Here is a 26,583-nt window from a genome sequence, read left to right as displayed (position 1 = left end):
AGGCATGGGTATCCTCTGTCTTTCTGTGGATAAAGAACAATATATCTGGTAAACTGGGGCAGCACAGAAAGGGCAAAACTTCTTAGAGTGGAGAGTGTTTTATTTCCAAATTACCTGAAACGGAACAATGAAATTCTTACTTGAAGCAGCACAACAGCTTTGTACACATAGTACTCAGTAGATTCCACAACAAACAAGAGGGTAAATAAAATTTTAAAAGACATATATCATGCAAAAACAGCATTCCATAACATGATGGTTGTTGGAAAGAAGCTGTTCCTGAAACTGGTCATTATAGATTTCAGACTTTTGAACCTTCTTCCCGATGGCAGGAGTGAAATGAGAGTGTGGCCAGTGTGGTGTGGGTCTCTCATGATGATGACTTCCTTTTTGAGGCAGAGCACAGAAGCAGCAGACACAGCTCAGGAACAACCAGTGATGCAGCAAGCATAGAACGCGCCACCATTATATACAGGACTTGAGACTGGGACTTCTAAGAGAATATTGAATTGAATTGAATACTTTATTGTCACATGTGACAAGCCACAGTGAAATTCTTTGCTTGCATAGCGTGCCAAATTATGCAAATAGTCACCCATAAAGGGCATTGACAAAGTTACAAATCCCTCCCCCCGCGTCAGTTCCCCCTTTGTTCTTCCCCACCTCCGCCCTCCCTCATGGGGTCTTCCATTGTTCTTCATGGTGGCCGGGTGTCCATTGTTCAACCCCCCTCCTCACGGCGGCCCTCCCCCACGCCGGGTTCTCCTTTGTTCCTTCCCTCGTCAGCGACGTCCTCACTCCACGTGCTTGTCCTCGTCAGTCCGTTGGCGCCATCATCGGCCGCCGGGTCCTCTCCGGACGCCTCTATGACGCTGACCCAGGCCCCAGCCACAGGCTCCGCCGACCCAGGCACTGATGGCAGCAAGCTTTGTCGACCTGCGAGATCCCACCGCCGACCCAAATACTTCCTGGCATCAGTCATGGCATGGAAAGAGAAGATCTAGGCAAATTCCCATTCCCAATGTTTCATGCTTTATAGTTTAACGATTACATTAACACAGGCACTGAACAGAACAAATTGCAGTTAATCTTAAATTGCATTATCTGAATACGGTACAATGAATTTCAATTAAGTTTGCACAATGGACTGCTTCAACTGATTCATTGTTATCCCTGTGTATTGTGAGTTGGATACATCCTTCTCAACAGTCAAGTGATGATTATGTGTACATGAACTTTTGCTTGCACTGGTAATTTATTTGATATACTAAAAAAATAATCTCAATGGCTAATCATGTTGACTATTTCTCATGTACCAAAACTATACAGAGAGGTTAATCTGTATCCTCTGTTTGGTGGTACGAGAACAAACATTTGGGCAGCTGATGAGAGAAATCGGGATAACATCTAGAACCAAGTTAGAAGCAGCAAATCACACAAATACTATGAAATACTAGTGAAGATATCATATTTTAGTCTTCATATATCTCTTAATTGCCTATGAAGTACTTATGTTCTACAACACTGATGGTATTCCAATAGCTGGTGCAAGGGCTGCACGGTGGCGCAACGGTAGAGTTGCTGTTTTACAGCGCCAGAGACTCGGGTTTCGATTCTGACTTCGGCTGCTGTCTGTATGGAGTTTGTACGTTCTCCCTGTGACTGTGTGGCATTTCTCCAGGTGTTCCAGTTTCCTCCCACACTCCAAAGCCGTACAGGTTTGTACGTTAATTGGCTGCGATAAAATTGTAAATTGTCCCTAGTGTGTAGGGTAGTGCTAAGGTGATCGCTGGTCGGCATGGATTTGGTGGGTCAAAGGGCCTGTTTCCTTGCTGTATCTCTAAAGTCTAAAGTAAAATGAGATACAATAAAGAATGTAACCCAATCTCCATTAAGTTCAATTCATATTCATTATGTCCTCACTTTACAGAATTTTTCTATTTGTTAAATTTGGCCAAGGTTTTGCAGGGAAGTACCTGCGGGTTTTATGCATAAATCCCAGGATGTTTGTGACTCCTGTGCTTGCTTTTGCAAAAGAAAATCCCAAATGTCCAAACACTATTTGCCAGGGAATCCCCAATGGCACTCCAATGCTGTGCTCCATATTGAGATCAGCAGCAGACCGCACTGTTGTGGCAATTCCCTCCCACATGTGCAACCCACTCAAGTGAGCTACACCACCATAGACCAAACCCAAGAACACATCCCCATTCTTCGAATGTAGAGAAAGGGCTGCAAGGGACAGAGCGTTCATTTTTGTGAATTGCATTGGATGATTATAGGATTTTTTTGTTTTAAGGTGAATTTAGCTACTTCACACTTTTCAAAACCAAACAGTAGTTAGTTCTTTCAGTTGAATATTTTGTAATGCAGGCGATTCCCACATTATGGAGTCATTGTGTCCAGAGAAAATGGTCCATATCACATTTTTCCATGACATGAAGGCACATCATCTGCACATGCTTCCAGTAATGCAAATTGATAATGAACTACTTTTTGTTCATTATTTATTTCTTTTCACATAAATTCCGAATTAGCAAATTTTATTTTTGTGGAGTGATTTGTAAATTCCGTAAGGTGGACTTCCAGTTTCCCGAACGGTATAGTTTCTTTGCGATTTGATGGTTAGAAACATACATAATTTTTGACTGGGAAAAACAGTTTTGCTGGGTATGTGGGTTAATCAATAAAGTTATTCCCAATGTTTTGGAGATAAGATTCATTCCCAAGAAATCTTTATTAGTTAAGGATGGAGTACACAGAACAGTGTTGGGTGCAAGCAGATTGCTACCATCAGCAAATTTAAGGCCATTGGCTCCAACCTGGTTATTCCTGCAATGTTTCTTTAGTAAAAAGCTTTTTACTGCTTTCTTTTCTTTTTCCCATTTCACTGGAAGAAGCCTAGTCAAAGCCCAACACTGAAGTGCAGCATCATTGACATTCAACTTTTATCATCTGAATAAATATTATTGCATCAGAAATGTCTCTTTTAATTAACTGATGCCCACAAAATAAGTGTGATTCCCAGATGGTTTGCATTGAAGTCTGTTATTGTACTTTGTAATTAACTTGCAGCCAAATTTAGCACACAGTTGCATCCAAAGGCTTCTGCTATTTTGCTCATTCTTTTAAATTAACACATCTTTCTTTTCATCTTTGCTTATTGGTGTTTGCACACTAAATAGTTGGAAGACTTTGGTAACCATTACTTAAAAGCCATACATCAATTCAAAATCTGGTTTCACAGATAAATGAATACTTTGTCAGCCTTACAGATGAAATGTGCCAAGATTTGTTGGTAACAGCAAGGTGACATTCAGTATGGGTTTTTGTTTTCATCTTTTCCACTCTGAATAGTTTTTAATGCAGAAGTTTTAGAAACTCATAAAGTGAGTATCGACAGTGAATAAGTTCAGTAGAAAAAATTCAGATAACCAGTACTGGGAGCTCTCTGCAGACTAACAGGTGTGAATTTCATACTCCTGGTTCCAAAGCCTATCCCTGACCCCACTGTTATCAACAAGCCCATTCAGGATCAGAGCTCCAATTTTCCCCCAACAACCTTGATTCTGCTGTTGACCATTGTGATAAGCCTCCATCCACATCAGCGTTGATGTGAGCCGTTGATTCTCATGTGTATGACGAACACTGGTGAGATATTCCCATTCATAACCTCAGCAGAAGATTAATGGTTAATGCAGATGCTGGTTTAAACCAGAGATAGACACAAAATGCTGAAGTAACGCAGTGGGTCAGACAGCATCTCGTTCACTATTAATTATTTTAATTAATTAATCAATCAACCAATTAATTAACTAATTAATCATCAATTAATGATTGATTGATTGAAAGATGCAGCATCAAAACAGGCTCTTCAGTTCACCGAGTCCACGCTGCCCATTGGACACACTAGTTCTATGTTATGCCACTTTCCCACCCACTCCCTACACACTCGGAGCATTTTACAGAGGCCAATTAGCCTACAAACCCGCACGTCTTTAGGATGCGGTTGGAAAACAGAATATCCAGAAGAAAGAGATGCGGTTATGGGGAAAATGATTAAACTCCATTCAGACAACATCTGAGCTCAGGATCGAACCCACCACTGTGACTCCCTACTGCGGCTTTATTGCCTTGGTCTTCATGGAGTTGCGCTGGAACCACCTTCATGTCACCATTTGAATACTCTCAACTTCCTCTTCTTCTCCCCCGAAAGAAAATGAACGCCAGCGGTTGAGGAGAGACCTGTTAGAAGTATATAAAATGATGAGAATCAGAGATAGGGTAGACACAACCTTCTTCCCTGGGTTGAAATGTCATAAATTAGAGGGCACTGCTCTAAAGTGAGATGGGTACATTTTAAAGGAGATGTGCAGGGCACGTTTTTTCACACAGAGGTTGTAGGGTGGAGGCAGATACGATAGTAACATTTAAATAGCTGACAGATAGAAACATGGAAGTGCAGGAGTCAAGAGTGCTTAATATTCATATGTGCCTAAAATTAATTATCGTTGAAAACAGCGACGCAGTGGTGCTGGTTTCCGACGGGAACGGTGACGGACGCACCACACATCTCCAGTTCCTGCGGACTACCGCTGCTGGCAGTATAGGATTTTGATGTGTGTGCTTTATCATCATTCCTTATCATGCTACGTACGACAGTGATGGCAACTTCTACTGAAGTGTGGATGGCCGTTGGCTCGCTAGAAGCTCATCCGTCCTTTGACAGGTCTTGCTTTTGGCTCTGCTGGGGGTCCACAGCCCCCTCCTCACCTGGCACACTAGATGGGGAGACGGTTTAGTCGCCGATTATCCGACCATGGAGCAGGTAGCACGGGATTACATGGTACCCGTGGCGGGGGGGGAACTCCCCCTGACCTGACCAATGTCTGCAATTCTGGTTGAAGTTTGCCAGGTGAGGAGGGAGCTGTGGACCCACAACAGTACCCAAAATGGAACAATGAAATGATTACTTGTGACACAATGTACTGATGGTGCATTGTCTAGACTGTTGGAAAGAAAGTACAAGATAATTAGAAACATGGGTCAGTCCATTCCAGCATCATGCAGCGGGTCTAAGCCAGGAATGACCTGGTGGCCATTTGCTCTTCTCTGCCAGCTGGCATCAACACTTCTGCAAAGTAGGAGCTGATGGATCAGGTTTCAGCTTCGATGGAGGTCAGGCAAAGACTGTGCAAAATCTTCATACATCTCAGGAGACTCAGGCCCAACCTGTGCTTGGATATGTCTGTGGATTTTCATACAACTCCTTTAGTGCACTTGCTCTCCTCTTCATCACCTCTCTCTTCAGATTCCTGCAGTCCCCAAGATTTGTGCTTTGCTGTTAACTAGGATACAGCAACCAACAATCAAATATGTAATCTTGATTACAGACAGCAAGGGATATGGAACGTGTGTAGGCAGATAAGATCAGTTTAACTTTGTTCAGTTTGGTTTATTGTCACATGTACCAAGATACAGAGAAAATCTTTTTTTGCCTGCTATCCAGTCAGCAGAAAGACAATACATGGCAATACATGATGACAATACATAACTTGGTATTAAGCTCAGCACAGACCTTGTAGGCTGAAAGGCCTGTTCCTGTGCTACACTGTTCTATATTGTATATAATTGAATTATTGGATTATTTTTTTTTATTTTTTTTTTTTTTATTTTATTTTATTAGAAGTAAGCACAGTCATATGGCACCAAAGTGCCTAATATATATTTTCATAATACATTTTATGTACAACTTCTTTTTTTTTTTTGTTACATTGAAAAAAGATGAGAATAAGAAAAAGAAGTTAGATAGTAAAGGATAGAAAAATGTGAAATATATAGTGTGTGAAGAAAGAAAACGAGTAAATGAAGAAAGTTGAGAGAGAAAATAGTGAAAAGAAAAGGAGATCATTATTTATAGTCTTGACCAACCCTCGTCCAGTCCTGAAACAGTTATTTTTTACAATTGTGTTGCACCATATGATTCCAAAAAAACGACGAATGGAGACCAACTTGTTATGAATTGGTCTGATTTATCCATTAGGAGGGAATTATTGGATTATTAATTAGGTTATTTACAACCGCATATGTTGTCATGTTGAGGTATAATTTAATGATTTTATTTTTTTCATACCATATAAGATATTCACTTCTCTCTTTTGGCGAGGTGAAGTTATTGGCTAAGAACATCATAGAAACATAGAAAATAGGTGCAGGAGTAGGCTATCCGGCCCTTTGCACCAGCATTGCCATTCAATACGATCATGGCTGATCATCCAAAATCAGTACCCTGCTCCTGTTTTCTCCCCATATCCCTCGATTCCTTTAGCCCTAAGAGCTATATCTTGCTGTCTCTTGAATACATGCCTGCCGGATAATAATTTAGGTACAGATATTTCTAACCATGTGCCTCATTGTGTTTTCTTTTCAGGTCCCTCGATCAATCCTCCTCAGAATCACTCACTGCTCAGAACACCCCCTCCTCCAACGTCGCATCCCCATTCCCTAAACCAGCCACATGCCACTTCAGTGAACTCATTGAACAGGGGGAACTTCACCACACGCAGTAATCCCAGCCCCAGTCCGGCTGATCTCCCTCCCCCTCCGGAACCACCTCCCTGCATCCAGGAGCCTGCCCACATGCAGGACAACTGGCTCCTCAACAGCAACATCCCCTTGGAGACCAGGTAAGCGGCTCTGCCAATAATCTACGGGAACTGCTGCAGTAGTTTTACCACCGATTTTGTGGAATATCAAATAATGAAAGCGTGTAAACAATCTGAAATCTCTCCATTTCACATTTCTTACAATCCGTTTAAATTTGTATGTAGAAGAGAAGTAGAATGAGATTGTATTTTTGAATTATACTTTGTTTGAATATATGACCTGGAGTTTCTGCTGAACATTAAAAAAAAAAGATACCTAGTGCTGGATTAATTCAGGGGGTCAAACAGCATGTCTGGAAAGCATGGATAGATAGGTGGAGTTTCAGGTCCGGGCCCTTCTGCAGAACGATATGCTAGTTTTACAAAGTTATGTTCAAATTTCCATACAAACTCATTGGGTTAAACCATTGAATAAAGTTTGCCGTGAGCAACCTTTTCAATAGAAATTGATTATTGATTACAACATTGACCTGGAATGACTGCTAATTAATAAACTGATTTAAACTGAAAAGGTGTTAAAATAATTGCTGCATCGGATGGATCAGTTTCCGAATCAGTCATCCGAATAGGGACTCAATTGAATAGATATTAAAATAATTTGAAGTAATTGTCAGTGCAAACAGACCTGGGTGAGACTTCAATTAACTGTTAGCCTCTTGCAATCTTTGCATGGATTCACATATCCTTGACTGTCTTTATGTCTGCAATTCTGGTTGAAGTGTGATAAACAAATCCAAACAGTAAGAACCAGTGTTTATGGACACAAAGTGCTGGAGTAACTAAGCGGGTCATCAGCATCTCAGGAGAAAAAGAATGGGTGACGTTTCGGCTCAAAACATTCAGACTGAATGTAGAGGGGGTTGGAAACTGGACGTAGAACAGTGTTTAGTCACTGTGATTACCTCATGAAATGACAAGTTTTATAAGCAGGGGTGAAGTGGGCAGAAAGTCCAGAATAAGTGGTAATGTTCTTTGGTTCAAGTTCAACAACTTTTTTTCATTATATTGCTATTCATTATATTGGTATTTGGGCAGAAACCATGCAGAGACTCCAGGTCAAAGGTGGTGCATTTAGGGCTCATTCATAAAAAGTAATTTTATCCTAACCATTTTACCATAATACCTTAAAATGATTAAAATGCTGATCTGAATATCACAATTTAAATGGGACATCAGTAATTTATCTGTCATTTCTATTACTATCATAGCACTGATGTCTGCATTTAATCTTTCAGCCATTTTGCTGTTTTTTGATTTTTTGCTCTCTCCATTCACTATTTTATTCATATGCAGCTCATTGGCTTCATTCATATTTCCATCTGAATGTAGAAATGTAGCAAAGCAGACATTCCTAGAGAGTTTGCAGGACAACCTAATTGAGATGGACGTTTTTACCTCTGCTCGACATGATGATGGTTACAGTGATGGGTATGTGATGCTTCTTGCTGGGTGTGATGGCTTCTGTGCTCAGTTCTTCCTGTTTTAGAGTTGAAATCTCAATTTATTTAATGTCCTGTCTCAAATTCGCCGACGATTATCTGTCTCTTAGCCAATGATATAACTTGATAGTATAATGTGTTTTCAATTTTAAATGTCCCAATTTTGTTATTTTTTTATTAGAATTGAGCATCTAGTCTCTTACTGGGTGTGATCTGAGCACTTCTGTGCTCATAGTTCTTCCTGTTTTCAGTTGAATCTCAATTTACAATGCTGTCTTTTGCCGACTATCTGCTCTCTTAGCCAATCTAACTTGATATGCAGATGTCATTATTTTAATCAAAAGCTTTTGATTTTTAGCATTTTCAGACCTTGTCTAGGATGTCTTTTTCTACGAGCTAATTAGAATGTGTTCAAAGAAGGACCATTTTATGTGCTCTGTTCTGATTAGTTCTGTTAGAGAATGTTTAGATGTGATCCTGCAGTCTTTTGGGTGCAGGACAACCTAATTGAGATGGCATTTTTACCTTGCTCGACATGATGATGGTTACAGTGATGGGTATGTGATGCTTCTTGCTGGGTGTGATGGCTTCTGTGCTCAGTTCTTCCTGTTTTAGAGTTGAAATCTCAATTTACAATGTCCTGTCTCAAACTTCGCCGACTATCTGTCTCTTAGCCAATGATAACTTGATAGTATGTCATTATTTTCATCAAAAGCAGTGATTTTAGCATTTTATCCCTTGTCTAGGATCTGTCTTTTCTACGAGCTAATTAATTGTGTTCAAAGAATCACCATATTTTGTGGATGTGTTCTGATTAGTTATGTTCAGAGAATGTCTGTTTTATAGATGTACTCGTGGTCTTTTCTGTACTGACTGAAATTGTGGGTGTTAGTTCTAACTCTGGACCTGGCAAGAACTGATAATGACAGTAAAATATGTCTAATTGCAAACTTGAGAATGTCACTCAAAAATTCTTCTAATCTTCTTGTCCTAATTGCAACATCACTTTTGTTGATTTTTTTTACTCCAGTTAATTTTATAACCCAATTTTGCTGTCGCCATCTATTTTTCCTGAGTTCATTTGAAGATTTCCAAAAATCCAAATTGCAATCTAACTTGGTTCTGATGAAACAGAAATGCAGTCAGGCAAACCTTTGTGAAATCTGGATAAATCTGTGTTGTTAACATCAAAGTCATAACATTTGCACATTCCATTGAATTTAATTGACACTGAATGACTTCCACATTGGCAGAAAGTGTCTTTAAAGGGCTTCAGAAAGTTCCAGGAGCTAATAAAATTGCAGCTTGGATGTCACTTGTAAAGCACTCAAGCTTTATTTCTGTTGTTATATAACATTTTCTGAACCCTTTGACTATGTTATGGCTTTATTTAAGTGTCCATTACTCTCTATTTCCTCAACCGTATTATTGAAGCCATTTGTAGTTTTTTTTCCTCAGTGGCACTTCTCACTGATCTTTAAATATTGCAAATTTCTGATTCTTTCAAAAGCTTTTCTTCCCCCCAGTAAAAACGGATATTCCTTAATGTGCTACCATGCTAATGGACAGTTGCACACACAGCCGTTTGCTTGTAAATTTGGACTTAATTTGTTTTACATGGGAGAACGCAGACAGCTTTAATTGCACTTCTGGGCCTCTCATAATCCCACTAATTATGATTTGACATCTGAAAGCTACTATTTGCAGTCAGTCACATTGTTAATACAACAGTGCCGTTAACTTTCAAGCTAAAGTGGTGATTCATGCTGTAATACTCACACTTCATTTTTTGATGCCACCGATCTATAATCAAACAGTTCACATTCTAACCAGACAATTATTTTTTAATTTGAATACGTTCCAAACCACCAGTTTACATCTTTGTACATTTGTGGAAGAGACTGTCATCTGAGTTTTGTCTCTAATGCATTTTATTTTTAAAAAGCACATTTATAAAAGTTTACTACCATAAGAACTCCTATCTGGAAGTACGGGAATAGTTCTTTCTCACATGGTGCAGGCAGTTGAAGGCAGTAGTTCACAGTCACCTTGCCAACAGCAATTGGGGATAGGTAATAAATACTAGCCATGCAGTAACATATATGAATGTAAAATTGAAAAGATTACTTAATTAGTGCAAGCTTTTTCATTGAACGAACTTGCCTTGAGGTAAAGAATAAATTATAGGAACTTCTCCCAGTTATTAACCTGTAAGTATTTGCATGTTCTGGTGCATTTTAGTTGAGTTCAGTGTTACAGCATGGAAACAGTCCTTCGGCCCACCGAGCCCAGACAGATCATCAATCACCCGATCATACTAGTTCTGTTATCCCACTTTCTCATCTGCACCTTACATACTCGGGCAATTTTACATAGAAACATAGAAAATAGGTGCAGGAGTAGTCCATTCGGCCCTTCGAGCCTGCACCGCCATTCAATATGATCGTCCAACTCAGTATCCTGTATCTGCCTTCTCTCCATACCCCCTGATCCCTTTAGCCACAAGGGCCACATCTAACTTCCTCTTAAATATAGCCAATGAACTGGCCTCAACTACCTTCTGTGGCAGAGAATTCCAGAGATTCACCACTCTCTGTGAATCTCTCATTTTCAGAGGCCGATTAACATACAAACGTGCACGACTTTGGGACGTGGGAGGAAAATGGAGCACGCGAAGGAAACACACAGGGAAAATATGCAAACTCTGCACAGACAGCACCCGTGGTCAGGATCAAACGCGGTTCACTAGGGTTCGGGCAGCAGATTGTTCAGCTGCAACACTGTGCCTTCCTTTAGGGGTGAATACCTGTTCTTGAGACAATGACCTGAAAAGTCCTGCAGCAGAAAGCTAGATGTCTGGAAGGCAAATGCAGACAAGTTGCCAAAACAAAATACCTGAACAATGGCCTTTATAAGACAACTGCCTTAAAACAGAAAACAAGCAGAATACTGTGGAGGCAGGAAATGGAAAATGAGAACAGAAATTGCTGGCAATATTGAACAGACCACACACAATCTATGGAGGAAAAATGTTACCATTTCAGATGAATGAAGTTTAATCAGACCTGAAATTCGTTAGAGAAGGAACAAATTTTAAGTTATAGAAAAGAGGAGGAAGGGGGGACAAGCCAAAAAGTAAAACATGTGATGGGATGAAATGCCAGAAGGATTAACTGACTGAAGAAACCTAGAGCCAGTTAAGAAAAGCCTAAATGAGGTGCAAATGTAGACTGATTATCTAAAATGCTGTAAATCTGGAACAGAAATGATTGTCAATGAATATTGTTGCCAGAAAGCAGTAATGTGCTAAAATGGAAAGTGTGGTGCTGTTCTCAAGCTTTATTGGAATAATTTAAGAGCTTGAATTCATAAGGACTTTGGTTGGAGAGTTAAAGTGATTGTCAAAAATCCAACATTCTTCAACTTAATTTGGGCTGTTGCTACAGACAACCGCTAAGTGTTCTTTGTTTGTAATGTTTTGCCGAGCAATGAAACGCTCGATTTTACGCCACTTAACCTAGCTACTTGTGCATTCTGTTTTTCCTCATGGGATGTGAAGAATTCAAATTAGGTTCATTTTATTGTGGAAAGTATCAAGTACAGGTCAGACGTATCCTCGTTGAGCTGCTGTATTTGAATTGGGCCGAGGTCACCAGAGAGATGCATCACAGAGCCAAGTTCACAAATTATAGGAGTAGAATTAGGCCATTCAGCCCATCGAGCCTACTCCGCCATTTAATCATATCCACTGACTTGGCCTCCACAGCCTTCTGCGGCAATGATTTCCACAGATTAACTACCCTATGTTACTCTAGCCAAGAGAACTACTGCACAGAAACAGGCCTTTGGTCCAACTCGTCCATGCTGACCTAGATGCCCTATCTAAGCTGGTCCGTGTAAGCTGGCCTGTGTTTGGCCCATATCCTTCAAAATGTTTCCTATCAATGTACCGAATTTCTACATGTAGTTATTGTACCTGCCTCAACAATTCCTCTGGCAACTATACCCACCACCATCAGTGTGAAACAGTTGCCTTCCAGGTTCCTGTTAAATCTTTCCCCTCGCACCTTAATCCTATGCCCTCTAATTCTAGGTTTCCCTGTCCTGGGAAAAAGACTTTGTGCATTCATCTCTTCCTTTCATTCCTCTCCCTTAAGGGTCTGTTCCACTTGGCGTTTTTTTCAGTGACTGCCGGCATCATTGACTGATGTATCAGGTCACCGAAAACGTTGCGGCGTGAAGCGGCGATGGCGTGGCGTGATGATGTATTGACGTGATGGGCTGAATGACTTAATTCTTCTCCTATAATTTGTGAGCTTGCCTTTTGAAATGTTCAAAATCCAGCGGTAGTCGCCAAGTGGGACAGGCCCTTTAGCTTCCTGCACTTCAAGGAATAAAGTCCCAGCCAGCCCAACATCTCCCTGGGGCACAGGGCCTCAAGTCCTGCCAACAAAATTGTAAATCTTCTCTGCGCTCTTTCCAGTTTAGTAGAATCTTTCCTATAACTGGGATTGTGTATAAAAGATTTGGCATGCAGACACATTATAAAAAGTTACTTTCAACTCAACAACTTTGGTTTCTAGAACCTTAATGCTTTACGCAGAATATCAACCTGTTTTCACCACTCTTTGGCCAAACATGGATATAACAGCCTCAGCACCTCCGAATAGTATGTTAGAGGAAGGTCTTTCTTAGACTAGTGAAGTACCTCTTAAGGACTGCTCTACAAAGAACTTTGTTCAATGAGATTGTGAGGAAAGAAAACATTCAGGTCTCCTTCACTCTGGAGAAGAGTTCTTTCTCTGAATATTGTATGGATCTTAGCATCAAGGACCATAAGGAATGCCAGCACCTCTTAATGGACACTGGGTAGAGATAACCTCACAAAGTACATTAACTAAAAGGGTCTCTGCACTATACCCACTCAACAATTGGTACTCTTTATGTTCCAGTAGGCACTCATAGAACTATTTCTCACAGGAAAGAATGTGCAGCTTAATTGAAAACCTAGCCTTTCAAAGAGTCACAATCATAGAGACATACAGCATGGAAACTTGCCCACGCCAACCAACAAGCTCCATCTAGGCTAGTCTCGCCTGCCTGCTCTTGCCCCATATCTCTCTAAACCTACCCTATCCATGTACCTGTCTAAATGTTTCTGAAACACTGTGAAAGTACCTGCCTCAACTACCTCCTTCGACAGCTTGTTCCATACATCCACCACCCTTTGTATAAAAAAGTTGCCTCTCAGGTTCCCATTAAATCTTTTCCCCCTCACCTTAAACCTATGTCCCCTGGTTCTCGATTCGCCTACTGTGGGCAAAAGACTCCGTGCTTTTAACTAATCTACTCTTCCTAGACTGATATGTTACTCTTTGTTATTAGTTGGGTTGTTATCTCAGTCACAGAATCGGTAAAAAAAGTATTTGAAATATTTTTTCACTCTGACAAAGAAAAGGCTGTTGACAACATTGTTGCTTCCTGCAAATTCCATTCCATTAGCTGGGATTTATCCTGCTGGTTCATGGTTCCAAATGCATATCAGCCGGTTTGCACCATCACTGGATTCCACATATATGTCCAACACCAAAGTCCTGTCTTGCTGACAGTTCCCAATGTTTGGTTTAATTTAGTTTAAGTTATAGATACAGCCTGGAAACGGGCCCCTCAGGCCACTGAGTGCACATTGACCATCAATCACCAGTATACACTTGTTCTTTGTTATCCCATTTTCTCATCCACTCCCTACACACATTATGGGGCAATTCACAGAGGCCAATTAACCTACAATCCTGCAAGTCTTCGGGATGCGGGAGGAAATTGAAGCACCCGGAGGAAACCCTTGTGGTAACAAGAGGAACGTGCAAACTCCATGCAGACAGCACCCGAAGTCAGTATCGAACCCGGGTCTCTGACAGTGTGAGTGTAGTGTTGGAGAATTATCCATGTGACCCTGTACAGAGTAGATTTTGTTCATAATCTGCGAGCTCCAGTAGCTTCCATGAAGATTATGCGATTTTGGAGCAAAGTGGAAGATTTTATTTTGTTAAATGGCATGTCTTTAAAGTTACCTCATTTTAGTTCAGTGTTTCGAATCGCTTGTGATTTGGTAAAATTTTTCCCATTGTCTTTAAATGTTGCATTATTTTATTAATTACTTTAATTTTAATACTTTCTATCGGGCTTTTGCATCTGGCAAAACTTTTAATTGTGTTTTGGTGGGAGTGTCAAGATGGTTACTGCCACAATATTTGAGGCCAGGAAAATTTGGGGCCAGAGAGAGTAAGCAAAATCCATGGGCAACAATTCATTAGAATTCATTGTGGCACCTTTCATTAGAGCTTGAATCCTGTTTCAAAACACCTAATTGTAAAGTGGTGTGGAACATTCTGAGGTTATTAAAGCCATTAGGTCGATCTAATTCATTCTTCCACAGTAAATGAGATTAGTTTACATACAAAATGCCTTGGACTGCTTTCCCACCAAATGCAATTATTCTTACAAAAATAAATACGCAAATTAGTTAGTAAACGATAGCAAAATTGGGTTTATCCATGTCCAAGAGAAGTTTACTAACACTTTCAAGACTAGTCTTTGTTGTGAAATATACTTCAGAATAAATCTCAGAAGTTAATTCATTTTATTATTTTGAATTAGTGCATAATATAATTCAACCCCATGTTATTACGAGTCGTACATTTGTAGAGAATTTTCAATTATATTAAGTATTGTGTTAAAGTAAGTGAGAGTAATTAAACAGAGAGACACAGCGAGTAATCATGATCTGGACGTCTGCAACCTCTGATAAGTAATCTGTCTTTATTTGTTAGGCACTTCTTATTTAAGCCTGGAACTGGATCTTCTCCACTGTTTTGTACAGCGGGTCCTGGTTACCCCCTCACTTCGAGCACCGTGTATTCGCCTCCACCTCGACCCTTACCCCGCGGCACATTCTCAAGGTCTGCGTTCAGCCTGAAAAAGCCCTACAAATACTGCAACTGGAAGTGTGCGGCCTTGAGCGCCATCATCATTTCCGTAACACTCGTGATTTTACTTGCCTACTTCATCGGTAAGTTCTTTGCAAATTTGTTATTCACCTTGTTGCATAAGGCACGATTTCTCGCAAATAAATGATCCCCCTTCGGTATTGCTGTAATGTGACTAGATTTCTGCTGCAGGTTGTATGGTCCTGCAATTAGACTTGCATCGTGTTTTTTCTAAGGAGAGCAGCAGAAAAAACTGATGGAGGCTCACTGACGCCTGTGTGTGTGTGTGGGGTCTCGTCAAATGTTGGTGCTGGCCAACTCTCTGCCTCTAAGTATAAGATCAGTTTGGCCTTTGATCTAAAGTAATTTCGCGTATCATAACATTTATTCATAAAATGCATTCAACATTCCTCCCTTTTATTATTCCAAAAGGAAAATGTGAAGTGGAAAGTGGAATTTGACTTTGTTTTAATCTTTTACACATCATTGTTAAGGTCGGTAACAGACAAGAACGCCTCATTTTGCTTCAATCAGTACACTGTGTTAAGTTTCTCTCAACCTTTGCAGACAGAAGACAAAGTCCCTGCTACATGCTGGGTTTTTAGATCGCATCCTACTGGCAATTGGGGTGTTGCAATTGACCACAGTAGCACCACCATGCCAGGTCAGTGAGAGGAAATGCTGCAGTCATTTGATGGCCAAGCAGTAATTGCTGCTGGAAGATGTGTTTAAATCAGATGCAAAGTGTTTAATTCAGAGATACAGCAGGGGAAACAGGACCTTTAGGCCCATCATGTTGACCACCTGTTCACACTAGTTCTATCCTATCCCACTTTCGATTCCATTCCATACACATTAGGGGCTATTTACAGAGGCCAATTAAACTTCAAACCCGTTAGACACAAAGTTCTGGAGTAACTCAGCAGGTCAGCATCTCTCCAGGGACCTGGGTGCAATACTGACTACAAGTGCTGCCTATACAGACTTTGTACGTTCTCCCAATGACCTGTGTGGGTTTTCTCCGGGATCACCGGTTTCCTCCCACACTCCAAAGACGCACAGGTTTGTTGGTTAATGGGCTTGGTATAATTGTAAACTGTCCCTAGTGTGTGTTGGATAGCGTTAGTGTGCGGGGATTGCTGGCTGACGCGGATTCAATGGGCCGAAGGGCCTGTTTCCACGCTGTATGTCTAAACCAAGCTAAACTAAAATCTGAAATAAAGCTTGGATCTGATCCAAACTCTTTTTGTCTTTTGGAGGCAAGTTAACTAAGAAGTGATTTAACCCAGGGTTCTATGCAAGATCATCATTGGAATGGTGCCAACAATGCTTGCATGATTACATCAGAATAATTACTCTATATAAATGCTGGAATATTGAAAGTATTAAGTTATTAAACTAAAATTAATCATTCTGTTCTACTGCAAAAATATTGAAAATGAATTTTCAAAACCAAGGCCAATGACATGATAAAATAATTAATTACAATCTCTCCAAAGAAAGCAGGTCACGAAATACAGTATTTTAACAAGCCACTCTGTTTTGTCAGAAGGTGGGAGTGAGGAAACGCAGATAGTTTAATTAAGACTTGATTTGTTAGACTGTGCTTGAATTGTAGGATGCACTTCAGAATACGAAGTGAGCTAGTCAGAAAATATTTTATTAACATTAAGCTGGATTTCTTTTTAAGTTAACCAGCATATTTATTTCTGCCAGTGGTGAGGGGAACTGTTTAAGCCACTAAATACTTTCAAATGTGGTTTAATGCAATTTGACAGCTCTTTGAGTTGTGACTCTATTGAGAACCGGTCAGGGTGAGGGCATCTCCAACTCTCAACCTCATGCAGCCCAGTGTAAAGGTTCCACCAGCCCTGACACTGTCCTGAACAACATGCCGGGCTAACTCATCAAACCACAGTCCACTGCACCAACCAATATTCCAACACTCTGATGAATTTGCTCCCTGCACAGGTCACCATTCTCTAATCCCACCTGTTGCTACAACCTTTTGCACCTGTCACTGTTTTTCTACTCCTTTGTTCTATCTCTCTATCTCTCTATCTCTCTCTATCACCCTCTCTCCAACTCTCTCCATCTCTCTCAATCTATCTCAATCTCTCTCCCCCTCTCTCTCCCTTTTTTCCCCCTCTCTCCCCCTCTCTCTCCCACTCCACATGCCAAATTCCCCTCCGAGCCCCCATCCTCCCACCTCTCCTCCTCCCCTCTTCCTCCTCCTCCCTTCTTCCCTCCTCAGAGCCCGGATCTGACCCCAGCCCCAATCCCTATCAGGTTTTCACCATCTCCCGCCCCGACCTCCCCTTTTAAATGCCAGGCAATCAGTCCTCTGCAGAGAACTCACTTCCGTACCCCTACACCCACACCTCAACAAGTTCTGAACCTGTCATGATGCTGAGCTCTTCTGCCTGGTCTCCCCCTCCAGGCTAATTTCTCTGGCAAGGAGTCCTCACCCCTCCAGTGATGACCCCTTCTCCTGTCTCCACCATTGCTCTTCTTCATCAACTACCTCTGTTCTCTCTGGCCCTTTTTATTACCAACTGCTGTTTCCAACTGGTGTGATTTCTCCGCTCCCCTTACTCACTCCAATCTCACTCCATCTGAACGCACAGCCCACCGATCATTCAGTAAACAATCCCAACATTGTTATCAAATCCGCTGACAAGGGAGGTGCCAGATGGACCTCCACCATGCTGAGACCAGGTGCCAGCTCTCTGACACCACCTCAATCCTACCCCTTGAACATGACCCCACAGATGGACACGAGGCCACCATCCACCAGACTGTTACTGATCTCATCACCTCTAGCGATCTCCCCTCCACAATCTCCAACCTTGTCGATCCCCAACCCAGCACTGCTCACATCTATATCTTTTCCAACATTCGTAAACAGGACTAAACAGGACTAAACAGGACTAAACAGGACTAAACAGGACTAAACTGTAGACCCATTGTTTCTGCCTCCTCTTGCCCCACTGAACTCATCTCCAAATACCTCAATTCTATTTTGACCCCCCTTGTCCAATATCTTTCGACCAATATGCGAGAAACCTATTTTCCAGCACGGGGTGATCAGTGGTCAGCACGGAATCATTGGGCCGAAGGACCTGTTTCTGCGCTGTAAAAACTGAAAAAAAACTCAAATGCATATAAAATATATGAAATTTGATATTTATGGAAGTAATAATCTGCAGAATGCAAGGCAAAAATATACGTTTATCTGAAACTGGAAGTAGTTTTAGGCTAATGTTGGGCATGGTTTGATGTATAGATCATGATATGTCAACTCGAACGCATATGTGATATAATAAAATCCCACATTTCATCACACTTAATTTTCAAAAATTAAATATGTATTTAATATATCCTCTATTAAGCACCTGCCACACTATTTTTGCCTATGTGATTATTCTGTGAAAACAAGTGCTTTAAAATGTAAGTGAAATAAGATAGCTAATATTGTTCGTTATCTTACCATTTGTATTAGTGAGCCACCTTTGACCATATATTTACAAAAATAATTATTTTTTTCCCGTGTGTGTTTTCACGATTAAGTGTATTGTCAGAGATTGAACCAGGAATAAATATTGCCCATAGATGTATATTTATTGTAAATTGGAATATAAAAGGTTATTTCACTCTATGAATAAAAGATCGACTGTAGAATTTGGGAGCAACAGTTAATGCTGTGTACTGAAATATAAAACATCCCTTTGACATGAGATGGTTAGATCAGTCATTTGATGATTAAATCAAAGTCAATTGTCACCTCCACTCAGTTTTTGGCCTGCTTGCTGACAGAGAAAACAAATTACTAATTCTCTCTGGCATCCTGGGTCTAACCAATAGTTGTGAAGAAAGATGCATGGCTGACATTTTTATATTTTAGCCTCTTATTAGTGCTTGTGTTTCCCATTGTACATATCATGCTTTGAATCCCATACAGTTATATGATGATCATGTTCTGTCAAATTGTTTCCCAACGTGATAATGAAACAAAATGTAATTATTACAGCTATTCCTGTACTCTGGGCAAAACTAATGTGAACGTTTTTATGCTTGATAGATTAGCATATCGCACGCAGTCAACTGCAAAAGACAGCTCGTGTTACATTGGTGTGGTCCAAAATCAGCAGCTTGCCAATCACTGAAGTCATTTTCTTCAAGCTGTCTGAGCAGATTTAACACTAAAAGCTGAAAGAAGGAACTGCAGATAGGCCCAAAAATCTGTAGTCACTCAGCGGGTCAGGCAGTAAGTTTAGAGAAAAGGAATAGGTGACTTTTTGGGTCGAGACCCTTCCCGAAACGTCACCTATTCCTTTTCTCCAGAGATGCTGCTTGACCCTCTGAATTACTCCAGCCTTTTGTGTCTATATTTAGCAACGAAAGATTAATTGTGGCTTTCGCTATTAAAAACGTATCACGTTACATTTTTCCAGTGAACTGTCACCTTTGCATAGTTTGGACAAAATAATTTATTTTTCATTATGCACTTTCAAGATTAAATATACTTCAAGTTAGACTGTGCTGAGATATATGGCCATTTCTGTTACATAGAATATTGCACTTTATCTTTTGTTCATCTCTAACAAAAGTTAATGCCAAGATATTTAAGACAAATTCATTTACCGCAACAACCAAAGCCGGGCTTGTTTTAATTTTACATTTAATTTCACGTATGATAAATGATTTGGTTGGAAATTTATTACTGTACTCTGGTGGCCAAACCAAGCCAGCAAGCTTGCAGAAGAAACCTGACGTGAATTATTATTCTCTGCTGTGTTTTGTTTGTTGGGGTTTGTACTACCTTTTGCTTCTTTTTCTCCCAGCAATCAGTCATGGTCTTCTCATCCTGAGTGCTCTTTCTCTTTCTCATTCCATCAATCTGTCACAAAGGACCTTTCTCCATTGACCTTGTGAATTATCATTTTGTTGGTCTTCGTTTTGCTGTGACACTTTTTTTTTCTGCTGAGTGCAGTTGTTGTCCTGCCTATCCAGCTGTGTGATGAATTAGCAAGGTGATAGGGCTAACAAAAGAGCAATAGATTCCCTTAAGTCAGAACACATTGGTGTTTAATGCACTGTTTACTGTAAAAAAAAATAATAAATTCATGTAGTTCTGTTCCCTGATGCACTGATAAATAACAATTTCCCCTTGAACTGCTAACTTTTGATTAACAGAGTCATATTGTTGCTTTATTGGTTGCAATGCTGGTAGCAACATTGCAGCAAAATACTGCTTTCCTTCAGGTGCTCAGCAGCTCAGGCAGTAATTATGGAGAGAGAAACACAATTCAGGTTGGGGACCCTTCATTAGAAATGAAAAAGTGAATTCTAATGAAGGCTATGAAGCATTAACTCTGTTTTACTTACAAGAGATTCTGCTTGATCTACTGAGTATTGCCAGCACTTTATATTTTAGATTTCCAGCATAAGTAGGATTTTTTTTTAATGTTCAATTTGCTTGAGTTGATTTGGTGATCTGACGGCAAATGCATTTTAATACACTTCAAATAAATAGATTAATAATTTATTCAAAAGCGTGCACCAACAGACTCAGGAACAGCTTCTTACCCTCTGTTTATCAAGTTTCTGAACGGTCTTTCAATAAGCTAGGGTACTGTCCGATTCACATCTATCCTGTTAGATTTTGTCTGTGGAACTGATGCACTGCAATGCTGAGAATTCTATTCTGTACTCTGTATTTTCCCCTTTGCTCTACCTATTGTATATGAGTTTGGCTTGATTGTATATGTGTAGAGTATTATCTTATCCGATTAGATAACATGCAAAATAAAGCATTTCACCGTACCTCGGTACATATAACAATAATAATTCTAAATCAAATAATCTATTAATTGAAAATATTAATTATTAACTGCTGGCTAATACAGTAATTTGGGCTCATTTTGTGCCCTATTCAGCCAATTGTTTCAATCCCATGAGCTTCAAATTCATCTGGCACTCCTTTGAGAGACTTTATCAACTATCTTCCAGAAATACATATAACAAAATCCATCGGCATTCTCTAGCACCTTTTTGAAATAAAATGATCACGTTTTGTCAGACACAATCTGCAATCTATGCTGCCCCTTTTAAATCAACTGAAAATGTTCTGTATTCTAGTACTCTGTTGATTCCTGTAATCTCCCAACAGCAGATGTTAAATTGATCAGTTTATATTCCATTGGTTTTCCAATTACCGTGTTCTCAATTAGCAGAATGCCATTCACAGTTGTCCATTATAAAGGGACTCTACCTCTTGAGACCTTTGGAAGTTTAATGTTAGGGTAGCTATATAATATTTAGCTGACTCCTTCAAAAAGTATCAGATAGAAACTGTCTTAGCCTAGAGATTTGTCCGACTTCTGTGCCATTATATTTCTCACAAGTTACTTTGTTTCCATTAAATTTGATGACTCTCTGACTGATTCATTGTGATATTTTCTCCAGTATATCATCAATTTCTTCTGCCATAAAGACTGACTTTACATAATTATTCAAAATGTTGACTATTTTCCATTCACAATATGTTCATTACAGTTTTTTAAGGGCTGCACTTTAGGCCTGTCTACCCTGTCCATTTTCCGTAATATGTTGAACCTTTGTACTGGTTTTTGATGTTGCAAATTTCCTTTCATCTTTTAGATTTGTCTCTCTGTTTTGTCACCGTCCTGCTCCTCCAGTCACAGGGTCCTGTGGTGGCTTGTGTGCCTTTACTTTTAGTTTAATGTTGCCCGTAGCTCTTCAGTTATCCAAGGTTGTTGTTCTTGACATGAAGTGCCTTTGCTCCTCTTTAAGTATAAAGTTGTCCGAAGAACCTCCCATTGCTCTTCTGTTGTTTCAACCATGAATGAGTTTACTCCTTTTAATCTGGGCTGTTTCTTGCATAGCATTCAATTAACTTCCTTGATCAAGGATTTTCTTTCAAAAGTACTTCAAAGTCATTATATTCTCATTGCAAATTTTAAATGATCATGCACAGTTAAAATCGCTCTTTGCTAATATGCCCTACCCACGCTTTGGTTCTACAATACCATCGCACACGCAAAGATTTTGTGACTGCTTGGAAAGTTATCACTGGTCATTAGCATTAAATATGCCACGTTGAAAGCAAAGGAGTAAAAATACTGTGTACAAATAATAAATGTGTAAAAAGAATAGGGTTGAATTTCTAAGTGTTCCTAATTTATATTTGCAAGTCAGGTTATTCCAATTCATAACATGCTTTCTATCAACAAATTTCTATTTTTGCTCCATGTTTGTCTATCTCGCTGCATTTATACGTGTGGTCATACTATCACTCGGGAGTTGTTTTCAGGAGACCTATCCACACTACTTTTGAATAATGTGCCGAGTTGATTCTTGTTCCATCATCTTTCTTTATTGCAGTAATATCATCTTTAATCACATGGGCTATTTCACCTGCACTCTTCTCCATTACCTAGACACCCTTTAATTTGAATGTCGTGCAATCATGTCTGATCTCTGGAGAGCCTGGCGGCATCTCTGGAGAACAAGGATAGCTGGCGTTTTTGCCAAGGGACCCTTCTTTGGATTGATTGTGGTGGGAGGGGGAGGGGGTTAGAGGAGAGGTGGGGGCGGGATGGGGTCTAGCAGGTGATGGGTGGATATGGGTGAGGGGGGTTTTGGAGGGTGGATGGTTAGACTGGGGCCAGAGATGGAAAGACAAAAAGTGTAAAATAAGGAGAGAGGATACGCTAGTTGTGTCGCCGTAAGGAGACGTGTGGATGGAGAAGGAATGGGAGAGGTGCGTGTGAGTCCAGATGGGGCACAGGGAAGAGAGAGGGAAGGAAAATAAATAGGGGGGCTGTCGTGTATAGTCCGTGGAAGGGTCCCGACCCAAAGTGTCACATCCAGGGAAATGCACTATGTGCTGGAATAACTCAGCGGGTCAGGCAGTATCTCCGGAGAAAAAAAGAAAGGCGGTGTTTTACGTTGGGACCCTTAAGAAGGAATATTGAGTAGAACCTGAGAACTACTTGTGCATTAACATTAGCACCAGTAATTTCCTGGGTAAATTATTTAGCTGCATTGTTGTCATTGTCTAAATATATATATTTTAAATATGATAAGTCAGGCAAAAGATGCAAGTGCTTCAATATTTTTTTTATTGCTGAGAAGGAAAACAAGAAAGGATTTTTGGAGAGGAAATGTGGAGATTCAAGCCTGTCCAAAGATTAACTGCAGGTGTCTTGTGGAATCAGACACTGTAGGTGAGCCAGGGATGGAAAGGAAGTCAGAGCTCATGGCGACATTATTTTTCTGTGAACAGAGGATGCACTCCTACCTTTTCAAACAAGAAATAATGCAGAAAGTGGCTTGTGGTTCAAGCCTCTCCGACCACTTCCACTTGTGGACATATTCAAACCCTGGAAAAAATCCTCAATCAGTGAGCAAAATGTAAAGAAGGGGTCCGACCAGAAATGTCATCCTTTTTCTCCACAGATGCTGCCTGACCTGCTGAGTTACTCCAGCGCTTTGTAACATTTTATGTCATATCAGAGTCAGGGGATCAGGGGATATGGGGAGAAGGCAGGAACTGGGTACTGATTGTGGATGATCAGCCATGATCACATTGAATGTCTTGAAGGGCCAAATGGCCTTCTCCTGCACCTATTGTCTATTGTCTATTGTCTATTATCACCTATTTGTTCTGTTTACATGTATACTTCTCTAAAATAAACATTTATTTGCCACACATCCCCTAACCTGCCCCTTTGGCTAATTTTTAATCCCTGTAGTTAATGTTATAAATTCCATCTAAAGAAGAGAGGATGTTTCTGGGGGAGAGTGACGTTCGTTGTTCATGAGTTGGTACTTCACAGCATAGTTTCTGGGGTGGAATATCTCATGACTAGCATTGAGCCTTTAAGATCCTAACCATCTAAATGGTTTAAAGGTTTCTTCATTGTCCCACGTACTAGGTACAGTGAAATGGTTCTCAAAGCCACTGACAATACCGGAACCACGCCAACACAATAGTCATGGTGCTAACTTAGAACTTTGATTTGCACACCATAAAAATCAGTAATTATTCCCAATCAGTTGCCCTCTCTCTTCTATAGCAAAGGTATAGAAAAAAACTCTAAACCAAAGAGGCCATAGGTTTAAGGTGAGCGGGTAAAGATTTAATCAGAACCTTGGGGGGAATTTTTTTTGAACAAAAGGTGGTAGGTATATAGAATGAACTGCTGGAGAAGATAGTTGAGGCAGGTACTATCACAATGTTTCAAAATCATTTAGACAGGTACATGATTAGGATGGGTTTGGAGGGATGTGGGCCAAAGGCAGGCAGGTAGGGCTAGCGTAGATGAACATGTTGGTTGGTGTGGGCAACTTGGGCCGAAGGGCCTGTTTCTGTGCTGTATGGCTCTATAACTCACTACCAAAGGTTAATTCTTTGTGAAAAGAATAATAATTACCGTTGGATGTATTATTGGGCTTGCACGCATTGGACAGTGATAAATAAAGTGAAGGGTACCTTCTCCCATGGAAAAAAAACTAGACTTTACTTGGCTGTTGTTCAAGGTCACATTTTTGAAAAGCAATATTTTTTTTAATTTGGAGAGGCAAACATATTGCTGAAAACAACTATGACAGCTTCATGATTGATTATTGCAAAGTACAAAAAAAGCCAGTGCAAGATAAGTTCCAAAATTAAATACTTACCAACAATTCTTCTATGACAATGAGAACAAATAACATTTAATAAGATAGCGCTATCCTATTTACTTTTGTTTTCTAGGGCATTTACTTTTATAAAGTTTTGAAATGATTATGCACCAAATATGGATGCCATTCCATGGCTCCCTGAGAAAACAAATTGTTCATGTTCAGATATATGTATTACAGACTATGCCCTAAAAATGCCCTAATCCCACTGAACCAAACCATTGGACTCCTTGAGATTGTTCCACAAATTGTGCAAACCTGCGTTAAGATGCTGCACTTTTCTGCTCCTGTTTAGTGGGCAATTTACACTGCGGTTCTTTCAAGGAAGGGCAGATATATGGGTTGCAAAACTTGCCATTGAGAGTCGAACCTGGGCCAGGCTCACCAACTCTTGCTGATCCCATTTACTCTCCTTCCTAATCAAGATTGCTATCCATAAATAACCATCCATTTTGGGTTCCTTGTAACACATCAATGAAGCTGTCCTTCAGCGAAAAGGGAAGTTGTTTTTGGGCAAAAGTGCACCAACTGTACAACTGCACAGTTTATGTGTGCAAAGCAACAACTGTGCTGTGCTTTGCATAAGAGTAGTGTCAGGTTATGTAAGAGACAAAGGAAAACCTCATTACAAGTAAACAAGAAGATTCTATTAATATCATAGTGTTAGAAGTACAAAGTAACGGTGCGGGGATTGTAACCTTTGTGAAGAGCCATTTGTAAGACTGATTTTGATAGTAAACTCTGTGCTGTTTTAAACCACATGTGACACTGCTCACGTTTCGTACGTTTTTTTGGAGCAGACTAGGTTACAGAGAGTTGCAGATAGTGCAGTCCTTAAAATTAGTAATGCCCCATACCAAGCTCCCTCGGTGTACTGTACATCAGTGCCTATTTTGTCCACGACTCCTGCAGTGTACCAGCCAGAAAAAGATGACTTTTCTCATTGCTATCACAGCCATGCACCTGTTTGGCCTAAACTGGCACCTGCAGCCGATGGATGGGCAGATGTACCAGATCGGTGAGAACAAAGCCAGCAGTTGGCCTGTGCCAACGGACGTCACATTGTCTCCCTCTGGTGGCACAGGTTTAGACTTGCCTGAAAGGAAAGGCAAAGGAACCAGTGAAGGTATGGTCTACTCTAAGCATAATCAATACTATGAACCTGCTCTTTGAATCTTCACTGTCCTTTATGTTTAACATTCAAGGCTTTATTTGTTGGTTGTATTGGAAAACTTTACATGCAATGTTTCCTTTTAAGATCTTTCTGCCTTACTATTGTTGCAAAGCATACTTTGAAAAGGGTTTACAGATTCTCAACATCCTTCTGGTGAACTTCTGTCACATTGATATATTTTACAAAAATAGATATTTCAGCAGAGCACAGTTATTTTATGACCATGAAATCCTCATCTAGAGAGCTGCTTTGGGGACATATTGCACACCACCAGTCAGGCAGGCCGATCTAACTTTTACATTAATACCATATTCCAATATTCAGATGTGAAAACTGTTCAGCAGCACTGAGATTTAAAATTTGGTCGATAGTTGACCTTGAGTTAGATACCTTTCAAAACATTCTTGCATTCCAATGTTATTATAATCCAAGATGACATTTCTTGAATCCAAAGGACTGTGTAACAAATAATTTTTGGTTTGCAATTCAAAATATTTTAATGTAATTCTTTGTCAGGAGGCATGGATTGTTTGAAAATGACAATGTGTCTTAAGGATTGAATGCAGGTCTTCCTGAGCTTACAAATGCCCAAATTATGTACAACTGTA

General features: G+C 40.1%; 1 protein-coding gene across 5 annotated transcripts in view; it reads left to right on the top strand.

Annotated features, from left to right (window-relative positions):
- The window catches only part of tenm4 (teneurin transmembrane protein 4), a 531,769-nt gene that overhangs the window by 329,929 nt on the left and 175,257 nt on the right, over positions 1-26,583 (top strand). For 2 of the 5 annotated variants that reach the window (XM_055637190.1, XM_055637189.1), the window contains exons 5-8: positions 6,431-6,686; positions 7,995-8,093; positions 14,935-15,173; positions 25,757-25,927. In XM_055637190.1, the coding sequence (XP_055493165.1) occupies positions 6,431-6,686; positions 7,995-8,093; positions 14,935-15,173; positions 25,757-25,927 (765 nt within the window). Of the gene's footprint in view, positions 1-6,430; positions 6,687-7,958; positions 8,094-14,934; positions 15,174-25,756; positions 25,928-26,583 lie in introns of all 5 variants that reach the window. The other 3 variants (XM_055637188.1, XM_055637187.1, XM_055637191.1) reach the window with 2 other exon arrangements.

This window comes from Leucoraja erinacea, chromosome 6 (genome assembly GCF_028641065.1).
Source record: "Leucoraja erinacea ecotype New England chromosome 6, Leri_hhj_1, whole genome shotgun sequence".
Classification (NCBI taxonomy): domain Eukaryota; kingdom Metazoa; phylum Chordata; class Chondrichthyes; order Rajiformes; family Rajidae; genus Leucoraja; species Leucoraja erinaceus.
The sequence above is the reverse complement of the archived record's forward strand: the minus strand, read 5'-3'. Positions and strand labels throughout refer to the sequence as shown.